This window comes from Antechinus flavipes, chromosome 1, assembly GCF_016432865.1.
Source record: "Antechinus flavipes isolate AdamAnt ecotype Samford, QLD, Australia chromosome 1, AdamAnt_v2, whole genome shotgun sequence".
Classification (NCBI taxonomy): domain Eukaryota; kingdom Metazoa; phylum Chordata; class Mammalia; order Dasyuromorphia; family Dasyuridae; genus Antechinus; species Antechinus flavipes.
Genome location: NC_067398.1, coordinates 573,813,283 through 573,825,980, shown reverse-complemented (window position 1 = coordinate 573,825,980; position 12,698 = coordinate 573,813,283). Strand labels below are relative to the sequence as shown.

General features: G+C 33.8%; 1 protein-coding gene across 3 annotated transcripts in view; it reads left to right on the top strand.

Annotated features, from left to right (window-relative positions):
- The window catches only part of PIP4P2 (phosphatidylinositol-4,5-bisphosphate 4-phosphatase 2), a 68,477-nt gene that overhangs the window by 27,042 nt on the left and 28,737 nt on the right, over window positions 1-12,698 (top strand). For all 3 annotated transcript variants that reach the window (XM_051970826.1, XM_051970825.1, XM_051970828.1), the window contains exons 3-4: window positions 2,402-2,508; window positions 3,719-3,842. In XM_051970826.1, coding sequence (XP_051826786.1) covers window positions 2,402-2,508; window positions 3,719-3,842 — 231 coding nt within the window. The remainder of the gene's footprint in view (window positions 1-2,401; window positions 2,509-3,718; window positions 3,843-12,698) is intronic.

Genomic DNA, 12,698 nt, shown 5'->3' with positions numbered 1-12,698 from the left:
CTGATCATGATCAGATTTTTGTCTTCAGAGAATTATTTTGGTAGTTGGATGAATGTCCAGACATGCTCACTAGAGGATTTTGGTACCAGCCTGAATCCTGATCCTGGGTGAGGAGTGACAGGGCAGAACTCTCAAGGATGGTCAAACAGGAGTCCGTTTATTCAAAAATTTCTCAGCCTTATATACCCAAATAAACTTACATAACTATAGCCTACTGTGCATGCACTAACTATAGAATACTGCATATGTGGGACCACATAAACAACTTGCTATTGTGTGCAGATGTTTCCTTGCCACTTTAGTATAAGTCTGTTTTACTTACAACATAGTTGTCACACACCCTGACTTCTCAGGAAGGCTGAGGTGACCCTGGGGTGATGGGGAGCCAAACCAAACACTCAACAGGGCTCCTTTTACTGAACTAAGGTGTCTTATACCTTACCCAGTATTCCCCACTATCTATGGCCCTCTACATGTGAAAGATAAATTGAAGAGACTGGATTCAGGGAGATCCATAAGGCAGACTTAGAGGTCAGAGAGAAAACATGGAAGAATAAGATGTTTATTGGATTTGAAGTTAAAAGGTCTGGGATCCTTTTCCAACATTGCCACATTCTATCTGTGTCATTTCAATTGTGGACATCAGTTTATTCATTTGTAAAATGAGTGGGAGTTGAACTAGATGAGTACCATTGAGCTTTCAAAGCAATCCTATGATCCTCTTAAAATTTTCTGGATAAATGGTGATGAGAACCTTAATAAGACTACAGTATGCTCAGAGAGAAAGTGACATATAAATTAGAATAAATATACATAAATTTCAGTGAAATTATAGAATTTTAGAATGAATGGAGACCTCAGAAGTTACCTCATCTAATCCTCTCATTTCACAATGGAGGAACCTGAAATCGCATAGAGGTGAGGTAAGTGATCTTTGCAGGGTCAATTGTTTGTGACAGTAGTGGAATTAGAATCTGACATTTGATTCCCATGAAGGCTCCCTGTGGCACAATGGACTTGGAATAAGAAAGATCTGAATTCAAATCCACCTCAGATACTAGCTGTATAAATCTGAGCAAGTCATTTAAGCTCTGTGTGCCTCAGATTTTTTAATGGCATAATGCAATTTAAAGTAGTATCTAACTGCTAAGCTTATTGTAAAGATCAAATGAATATTTGTAAAGTGCTTAGCATGTCAGATGCTTAATAAATGCCTATTTTCTTCCCTTCTTCTTTTATACCACACTTAATCCATAATTATTTATTAAATACCAGTCATATGTCAAATGCTATCTTAGGACTATGACTACAAAGTCAAAAAGAAAAAGTTCCCAGAATAAAGAAGCTTGTGTTCTTTTTGGGATACACTTGTACATGTACAAGTATGCCCTAACTCTCCCTCTCTCTTCTCTTTTTCCCTTATCCCTGCCTCTGTTTCTTTGTATCTCTATTTCTATCTCTTTTTAGACTGTCTGTATGTTTCTGTTTCTGTGTCTCTGCCTCTCTCTGTCTTGGTTTCTCTGTCTCTCTCCCTTACTCCCTCTCTGTCTCTCTCTATCTTTCTCTCTCCATTTCTCTCTCTCTTGCTCCCTTTCTATTTCTGTTTCTCTCTCTCTTCTTTGCTCCCATTCTGTCTCTCTCTTCCTTTTCTCCCTCTCTCCCTATCTCTCTCTTTTTATTAGCAGTTGGGAAATTTGAGTTGAACTTTGACTAAGGATTTTAAGAATAAGAGGTAAAAAGAGAGTGTATGCCAGGTATAGGGGACAGTCTCTGATAATTCCAAGAGAAGGGAGATAGAATATCTTGTTTGTAGAAGAACAGGAAGTACTACATAGTCACTTTATAAATAATTTACCCCATAATCTCCTTCATGTCCACTCCCAAAATATATTCTAGCTTCTGGATGCTTAAATTTTAACTAAGTGATAAAGACTTTTGCAGCCTTCTAGAAAATTTTGTATTTTAAAATATTTCAATGATTTGTTAATATTAGAAATTTTACTCAATTAAGTTGAACTTTTATGTATCCTAATGAATCTCAGATTTTAAGGTACCATATACAATTCAAAAGGAGGGAACTATGGTGTGACTTTCTATTTTCTATTTAGTGCTAGCTAGCTGATGTAATAGGCATTCTGGAGGCATTCTCAGGAACACCTGAGGTCAAATATGATTTCAAATATCACTAGCCATAGTCAGTCATTTAACTCTTATTTGTCTCAGTTTCCTAATCCATAAAATAGAGATTATTATAGCACTTATTTATCAGGGTTGTGGTGAGGATTAAATGAAATAGTTTTTGTAAAGAGCTTTGTAAACTTAAACATGCTGTAAATGTTAAGTGTTACTGTTTTTCTTATTATTTTTAATAATCTATGTTTGTCTTTCCCCTTTTATATAGCCAATCAAAAACCCACCAACAGGAAAGAAGTATGTTAGATGTCCATGTAATTGTCTCCTCATCTGTAAGGATACATCTCGGCGAATAGGATGTCCAAGACCCAACTGGTAAGAATTAAAGCTGTAACTTCAATAATTCTCTTTTCTTTTATGTAAAATGAGAGCTGTTAACTGTGGGTGAAGAGCAGAACTGCCTTTTTGTGCATATTCTTCTTGAATAACTGATAAAAATTTCTTAGATAGTAAATAAATATTTGTTAAAACCTTGAATTAAATCATTTTGATTCAATAGATTGACACCCTCAAAAATGACAAATTATTTTACCTTTATAATATTGACTTACTCTATTGCTACTTTCAAGTGTTAAATGTTTAATTGATGTATTTCATAGTATGTCTTTATAAGTATATATTACAACTTGTCAGTATTAATATGTATACATGTTGACATGATAAATGGATGAGATATTTGTATCCATGCATATCAAGATTTTTTATCATCTCTTTTTTCTCTGCTTTCCTGAATTTTGGAAATTTCATTGGGTATTTGTACTTCCTCCACAAGATGAACTAGAGGAGGAAGGAATACTTTACTTTGTTATCTCTTGGAAGCACTGACAAAAGGTTTGGTAGCAAAAAGAGGCTGAATTTGTTAGCCCAAAAGACATTGGTAGATTATTTATAGCTATATTATGCTATCCTCCATACTACCACAAATAAATGAATTGAATTTGGATTTATGAAAAGATGCAATTTAATGATAGTATTAGCCCAATTTTTCTTTTATCCACTAATTTGGTTGTAGCTTAATAGTAGTTTTATCATGTTCACAGTACAGAAATTCCTGTTGACATGGTGTAAACTAATGCTGGAAAGTATTAGTTATGCTTGTAACTTTGACAAATATAAGCACTAAGACAACAGAATATTAAAATATAACTTTATTCCCTCGTAAAATTAATGGTGATTTTTTTTAACTTAGCAGTTTCTATTTCTTACAGATTGAGAGTATCCTTTTAATGCTTTTAGTGAATATCGTATATTTTCCTTTATATTTTATAATTAAGAAGATGTTGGAATAGAAATAAAATTATTTTTCAGGATCTTAATAAATGATGAATTAGAACTGGTCCATAGGAGATTTGCTAAACTCTTATAATAAAGAAAATTATATCTTTTCAATGCTTTTCAAATGACAAGAGTTTTACTTTTAAAAAGTATGTTGGAACCATATACTATATAATACAGGAGTCTTTAAGTCTTTTCCTTCATCAATCTCTTTGTGGGATGAGGAAGCTGTTTAATTTTCTTTCCACAGTAGACGCATTATTAATCTGGGCCCAGTAATGCTAATTCCTGAAGAACAGCCTGCTCAGCCTGCATTACCAATTCAACCAGAAGGGACACGAGTAGTATGTGGACACTGTGGAAACACATTCCTGGTAGGTACCTAGAACTGATCATAGAAAAACTAATCCACTCAGAAAGAACTCCCCACTGGAGAACTTCAAGCAAAAGCTGGATGACTATTTGTTAGTTTTAAAAGGGATTTTTGTTCATTCATATGTTTGATTTAGGAGGTCCCTTCCAACTCTCAATTGGGTGACTTGCCAGCTTAGCTTTCATAAACATTCGTGCATATTTTTCCCAAAGAGGGAGGGTAGTGAAAGATTTTGCTTTTTTTTTTTTTTTTTTTTTTTTTTTTTTTAAATCATATGAGCTGCTGCAACTTAGCTTTGAGTTTGGTTGAACCATTTAAACTTGGCCTAATTTCTGTGAGGAAATTAACTAAAATACAAGGGGAATTTTTGATATTTTTTTTTTTTTTGTCAAAAGCTTTCTACCTATTTTTATTGTCTTTTTGGCAAAAGATTGACTTTTTATTGTAAAACCTCCAAATTTAGACCAAAAAAGTTTTATAAAGAAATAAGATTAATCTTATCAATAAATATGACCTTCTGTTCTTGTTCTGACCAGCCTATTCCATTCAACAAACCCTTCAATAATTATTAATTGAGTACCTATTATGTGCAAGGTTTTCTACTAGGCTTTGGGGATACAAAGACAAAAATGAAATCGTCTTTACCTTCAATGAGTTTACATTGTGTAAGAAAATTTTAAAGAAATATACAAAGTGGAAAAGATCTAAAATTACAAAGGTGGTCTTGATGCCATCAAGTGATGAGAAAATCTGGAAGGCGTAGCTAAGTGGCACAGTGAATAGAGCAGTAGACTTGGAATCAAAAAGACTCATCTTCCTGAGTTCAGATATTATCTATGTGATCCTGGGCAAATCATTTAACCCTGTTAGCCTCAGTTCCTCATCTGAAAAATGAACTAGAGAAGAAAAAGACAAACCATTCTAGTATTTTTGCCAAGAAAATCCAAAGTTCCAGTCATGTGTCAGACATGACTGAACAACATCAGAGGGTAGAACAAGTTACTTCCCATATACATGAGATTCAGAAGACAAATCTCTTTACTCTATTATCACAATTATCTTCATCATTATGAAGTACTTATCTTCCTATCTTACTTAACTTTAACATCACAACAAACCTGTGTTATATTTTACAAAGAGCATTGAATTAGAATTTAGAAGGCCTGACTGAAATACTGGAGATTACTAATTTACCTCTGTAATCTTGGGCAAATCACTGAATCTCTTTAGGTAATAATTTCCTACTTGGTATTAGAAAGAGCTGAATTAGACAATTTCTAAGGTCACATCCACTTTTCAATCCAATTGATATTGTAATGTATAGGAAATATAATTATGATGATGGCATTTATATATTACAGGGGTTCTTAACCAAATTTTTTTTCATAGACTCCTTGGTAGTCTGGTGAAACCAATGGGCTTCTTGGTTTAATGTTTTTAAATGAATAAAATAAAATAAATTTGATTACAAAGGAGACTAAAAAATCTGAATGACAGTTATCAAAATGTTAAAAAAAAAAAAAAAAAAAACATTCACAGACTCTAGGTTAAGAACCCCTGACAAAGTGCTTTAAGGTTTGCAAAACTTTTTATGTTTCTTATTTAATTTAAATCCTCTTTTGCCATCCCTATTCTACATGTAAGTATAGTGAAATTCAGAGTGACTTGAGTTAGGTCAGGAATAAATGAATAAATAAATGACTGATATTTTTGAGGGAAGGTCACATTTTTAAAATAATTCAGTATTTATTTTCCTCCTTGTGGAATTCATTGCCAGTAAACCTATAAACACTAAATTAATAGCTATTGGATAAAAAGCATACATATTATCCTTTTCCCTCTTGCATACTTCTATATGTAATATCCTAATGAAAATGATATTTAAAACAATTCAAAACATATTTAACCTAAATTTAAGGATTTCAACTAAATTTAGGGATTCCTTTGGCCAACATCCTTATATCTTGTCTGATATTTTATATCCTCATATCTGTGCCCAAAGTATTCTTTTGCTTTTTTCTTTACTTCTCATTTATTTCTATTTTTCTACTCCAAATGGTCAAATGTAGTTTTTTTTTTTCCCTGTGACCTCCTGGACCTCTTTTTTTAAAAATAACTTTTTATTGATAGATAATTGCCAGGATAATTTTTTACAGCATTATCCCTTGCATTCACTTCTGTTCCGATTTTTCCCCTCCCTCCCTTCACCCCCTCCCCCAGATGGCAAGCAGTCCTTTACATATTGAATAGGTTACAGTATATCCTAGATACAATATATGTGTGCAGAACCGAACAGTTTTCTTGTTGTACAGGGAGAATTGAATTCAGAAGGTATAAATAACCTGGGAAGAAAAACAAAAATGCAAGCAGTTTATATTCATTTCCCAGTGTTCTTTCTCTGGGTGTAGCTGCTTCTGTCCATCTTTGATCAATTAAGGCTCTCTTTATCAAAGAGATCCACTTCCATCAGAATACATCCTCAAACAGTATCGTTGTTGAGGTATATAATGATCTCCTGGTTCTGCTCATTTCACTCAGCATCAGTTCATGTAAGTCTCGCCAGTCCTCTCTGTATTCATCCTGCTGGTCATTCCTTACAGAACAATAATATTCCATAATGTTCATATACCACAATTTACTCAACCATTCTCCAATTGATGGGTATCTATTCATTTTCCAGCTTCTAGCCAAAATGTAGTTTTTTAAAATAAAATCGGAAACTACTTCTGAGATCATCTTGATGAACTTATCATCAAAGAAGAGCCTTTCCTATAATTTTTCTAATTAGTGATTATACAGAATCCTTTTGAAGACCACCTCCAATGATAACTCTTTACTTTAAAGATTATATGACTATATAGATTTTGAGCTAAAAGGGACTCTAGAAGCCACTAAATATAACTCCCTCATTTAATAGAAGCAACAACTGAGACAAATCTCATGTGACCTGTTTTGAGTCATACAATTAGTCAGTGTCTAAAGGAGAGGATGGGGAGATTTGAACCTAGTTATGCCTGACTCAATGTCTAGTGGATAGGGCCCAGAGACATGATGTCTCTCTATTCAAAAGTGAAAAGGGCTACTGGTCCACTGGTTCTAACTTTTTTTTTTCTCAGTATATAGTTTTCAACATTCATTTTTGTAAGATTTTAAGTTCCAATTTTTCTCCCTCATTTACATCCTCCCCTCCCCACGACAACAAGAAGTCTGATATAGATTATACATGTAGTTGAAATCCTTAAAATTAGGTTAAATATGTTTTGAATTGTTTTAAATATCATTTTCATTAGGATATTACATATAGAAGTATGCAAGAGGGAAAAGGATAATATGTATGCTTTTTATCCAATAACATATCTGTTATATTGTGAAAAAAATCAGACCAAAAGGAAAAAATAAACATGAGAAAGAAAAAGAAAAAAAAATTTTAAAGTGAAAATCGCATACTTTAATCTACATTCAGTCTCCATAGTTCTCTCTGCATGTAGATGGCATTTTACATCCCAAATCTATTCATATTGTCTTGAATCATTGTATTGTTGAGAAGATACAAGTCCATCACAGTTGATCATCACATAATCTTGGTATTGTTGTGTACAATGTTCTCTTGATTCTGTTTGATTCAGATAGATTCACTCAACTGTTCATGTAGGTCTTTCCAGGTTTTTCTGCTAGTAATTTCTCATAGAACAATAATATTCCATTACATTCATATGCCATAACTTATTCAGACACTCCTCAGTTGATGGCATTTCCCTCAATTTCTAATTCCTGTTTTCCCTCTGTTATGCTCTCTTTGGGATACAGACCCAGTAGTGATACTGCTGGATCAAAGGGTATGCAGTTTTATAGCCCTTTAGGCATAGTTCCTAATTGCTCTCCAGAATAGTTGGATTATTTCACAACTCCACCAACAGTTTATTAGTGTCCCATTTTCCCCTTTAGCATATCTCCTCTGGCATTTATCCTGTCATCTCAGACATTAAGTGTGAGGTGAAACCTCAGAGATGTTTTTAATGCACATTTCTCTAATCAATGGTGATTTAGAACATTGGTAATTCTGATTGTTAAGAAGTTTTTCTTCATGTTGAATTAAAATCTAGCTCTCTACCACTGCCTTTGTATCTGTGGATCCTAGTTCTACCATTTAGTACCAAGCAGAACAATTGTAATTCCTCTTTCACATGACAGTCCTTTTTGATAAATACTTTAAGATAGGAAGATGGTATATACTTGAAGACAAAAAATTAAAATCTAGTCTCAGACATTTTTGACCCAATTCCCTCATTTTTAAGATGGGGATAATAGCATCTACTTCTCAACATTGTTATAAGATCAAAAGAAATATTTGTAAAGCATTTGTAAACCTAAAAGTGCTATACAAATTCATCAAATAACTCTCATATACTCCTCATAATTACTTTCTTCCTGGATAACATTCCCAGGTCTTTCAACTGATTTTTTTTATTTAATGTCTTTTTTGATTCTTTTACCATTAGCTCTTCCTCCATTGAATGTGCTCTAAGTAGTCTGTGTTCTTACTAAAATGTAGTGCCCAGAATATAGTATTCTAGGTATGATTTGAAAAGAGCAGAAGACAGTGGGAGCATCACCCCACTTCATTTTGGATTTGAAGTTTTTTATTATGGTGGCCTAATAATGCATTTGTTTGTGTGTGTGTATATGTGCACGCACATGCTATTTCACACTGTTAACTCACATTCACTCTGAAGTCCTGTAAAATGCCCATATAATTTTTTAACAAGCCATTTTCCGGTTGTGTTTTGTCTATTATGCCCATCTTATTCTTAAAAATTAAAATGTAGAATTTTAATTCTGTAAATTCTATAAAGCCATTCAGAAAAATGTTTTTATATATTACTTTCCCCTCTCCCCCTCCTTTTTTAGATGAAGAAACTCAGCCTCTTAGAGGTGAGTTTATTTGCCCAGTATAATCCTAGAGCTAAATCAAGGTGCTGTGGTTTCAAATCCAGTTTTTCTTCCATGTAGCCCTCTTAAATTAGTAAAAGAAGTAGAAGAAATTAATGAAATTTTATGAATTCATTGCAATTGGTTCCTGATGTTCCAAACTTATTTCCTTGTTTTAACAGGATTACTTTGCTAGTAGATGAGGGGCAGCTAGGTGAAATATTCACTAGTACTGGGCCTTGAATCAGGAAGACTCATTTTCCTGACCTCAAGCTTGGCTTTAGATACTTACTAGCTGTGTGATTGTGGACAAGTCATTTATCCCTGTTTGCCTCAGTTTCCTCATCTGCAAAATGAGCTGGAGTAGAAAATGGCCAACAACTCCAGTTCTCTGCCAAGAAAACCCCAAATGGAATCATGAAGACATGTACTACTGGAATGACTGAACAGCTACAGCAACAAAGATAAGAAGAATGCTGTAGACCAGTGTTATCGTCAGATAGAAATGGATTCCTGCAGACCACATATTGAATCAGAAAGCTACAAATTAACATTATCCATGTTATATAGTATTTTAATTTATCCTGTTAAACTTTTCCCAGTTACATTTTAGTTTGGCTCTGACAGCATCCTGGAGTTTGACGATTTGGGGCTAGAGCACTGGACTGAATTTATGGCATAAATATATTCCTATATCACTGACCCTTGGATTAAAAAAAATAAGCTTCATTGCTAAAAGATGGGAAAAGGCATGATTAGATAGCAGTTTGTCTCAAAGAAAATCTGGGAGTTTTAGAGTACTTCAAACTTAGTGTGATGTGGAAGCTAAAAAAGCCTTTGTATTTCTAGTCTTGTATTAAGAGACATGCATAGATTTCAGGGAAAGGAAGTGCCTCTTGTCAGAACACAGGAATATTGTACATATTTTCATATGATGCTCTTTAGAAGGATGTTGTTACCTGGTAAATATACAGAGAATGGTAACCAGGATAATAAAGAAGCTTGATTCTAGCCATATGAGCATCAGTTGAAGGAACCAGGTATGTAAAGCCTGAAGAAGCAAAGATACAGGAACATGACAATTGTCATGTAAAAGAAGGCTTGAACTTGTACTGTTTGACCTCAAAGGTTAGAGCTAGAGATGACAGGTTCCTCTTCCTTAGAAGATATCAGGCAGAAGGTAGATGCTGAATTGTTCAGTATATTAAGAATTGAGATTCTTTCTGGATATATTTGGACTACATAGATGCTGACATAACCTCTAAATCTAAAATTCTGTGGTTTTGTTCAGGTGCACATTGAACTAGATGAGAGGTTCTTAACTTTTTGTATATGTTTGGGACCCTTTTATAGTTTGGTGAAGTCTATGGATTCCTTCTCAGAATTATATTTTAAATGGATAAAATTAAGTATGTAGGATTATGAAAGAAACCGATTACAATTGAGATGATATTAACCATGAAATAATATTAATAAAGTGTTTTGCAAACCTTAATATATTAAATAAATGCTTGCCATTGTTATGCTGAAATAAAGATATAATTTTTTCCCATTTAAATTCACAGATCTCTTGGGGCCATTTTTGGAGCTTATGTTAAAAACTCCCGGTATCTAGATTGCCTCTGAGCTCCCTTCCAACAGTGGGATTAAGTAAAATTTTAACTTTTTAGATTCAACCCATCATTTTATACTATTAAGCTCTTTTTGGGTCCTGATTCTCCCATTTTTCTTAGTTCTCCTTCCAGATAAATGTTATTTGTAAATTTATTAAGAATACCATTTATCCCTTCATTTAAATTATTGATTGAAATGTTGAACAGAACTGTTCCGAGGAAAAAATTCCTGGGGTATTCCACTAGAGACCTTATCTCTAGGTTGACATTAATTTGCAAATCATTATTCTCTTGGTCCAGTCATTCAAACAGTTTTTAATCTGAATCATTTATTTTCACTAGTCTATATTGCTTCAACTTATCCACAAAGAACATCATTAGACAAGTTATCAATTTATTGACATACATTTATGTACTAACTATAGCATTCTCTTAATCAACCAATCCAATAGGTCAGAGACATCAAAGGAAAGAAAGAATGGGAATAAGTATTTATGCAGCACTTACTATGTGCCAAACACTGTGCTAAGTGCTTTACAAATATGATCTCATTCAGTCTTCACTGGGACCGATAGTACTGGGAGATAGGTGTTGTTAGTATCTATATTTTAGAGTTAAAAGAACTGAAACAAAGAGATTTGCTCAGGGTCACATAGCTAATTATAATCAGAGGCTAGATTTGAATTCAGATCTTCCTCACTACAGGCCCTAATGCTATGCCACCTGCCTGCCAGGGCAGCTGGTTAAATGAGGTCCACAATACTCCTCTGTGTGACTAGAGACAAATTAAAATACAATTGGGAAATATTTAACCAAATAAGTAAAAAAAAAATTTTTTAATTAAGTTAATATGCAGCTTACAGGGATCCTTACAGATTGGTGGCTATTTGAGTTTGACACTACTGCTGTAGGGAATGGGGGGAATAGAGACTAGACTTAAAATTTCATTGTTATAGGAAATTCCCAGAAGAGGAAACTCCCTCTACCAGTGGAGATGGATACTCACTACTACTTATATTCTGAAAATTTGCCTACAGCACAAAGAAGTTAAATAATTTACTCACACAGCTAACAGATATTGATCTGTCAGAGGTGGGAGTTAATCCAGGTTTTCCTGACTCCAAGATCAGTTCTCTATTCATTATGTCACATTGACTTTCCTATAATGCTATCAAAAAAGGAAATACATTTAGTCTGACATGATCTGTACCAGACAAATTCATGCTGACCCTTATTGTTTACTGCTTTCCTTTCTAAATGCTCACAATGGATCTTCTAATCATATTCAATTCAGATCAACAAGCATTTTTAAGTGACTACTTTTTGCAAAGATCTATGCTAGTTTGGGAGAATACAAATGCAAAAAAATATATAAAACATCACATATAGTCTTATAAGGATTTACATATGGGAGAAACAATATGCACTCATGTAGGAATAGGGATTAGACCAGTGACTTCATTAGCATAAGGACTTCCTTGGTAAGGAAATTTCCTCTACCATTGCAAGTAAGTACTCTTTCTTGACCATAGTCCCAGAGCCAGTGTTTTTCAGAGGTATACTTGAATGCAAGTCTTCCTGTATCCAAGGTCAGCTTTTTATCCTCTATGCTATACTGCCTCTTCCACCCCAAGACAAATATCTGCATCTTGGAAAACATGGTTCTGGTACTTTCAGATGAGCTGTCACTGGCCCTTGAAAATATAGGGAAAAGGGTATATAAATCTTGTGTAAGATTTTTTAAGCTCTTCCTCTTTATTACATTATGCATCATTCAGATATTCTATGTCTGGCAGACACTCTGGATGTCTGGATCAACAGATGAAGAAGTGGTCCTTTTCACTTCATCCATCCATCCCTGTTAGCTATTATCTGTCCTATATCTTCTCTTCCTTTCTAAACTCTTTGAGAAGACATCTCTTTTTCTTTTCCTTTACTCATTGCAGTCTGACTTCAGATCCCATTATCCAACTGAAACAACGCTTTTCAAAGTGGTCAATGATCTTTTAGTTATTATATCCATTTGGCCTTTTTAAAAAAAAAATCCTCTTCCTTTTTGATCTCTGCAATCTTTGATACTGTTGATCACCCTCTTCTCTTTAATATCCCCTTCTCTCTGGAATTTCATAACACATGTTCTCTCCTGATTTTTTTTACTTCTCTAACCACTCTTCAATATCTTTTTTTTTTTTAACCTAGTAACCATGGGTGTCTCCTAAGGTACTGTTCTGAGCTCTTTTCTTTCTCTGAACTATTTTTCTTTGTAATCTCTTTAACGCAAATGTATTTAATATCATATTTATGCAAGTGATTCT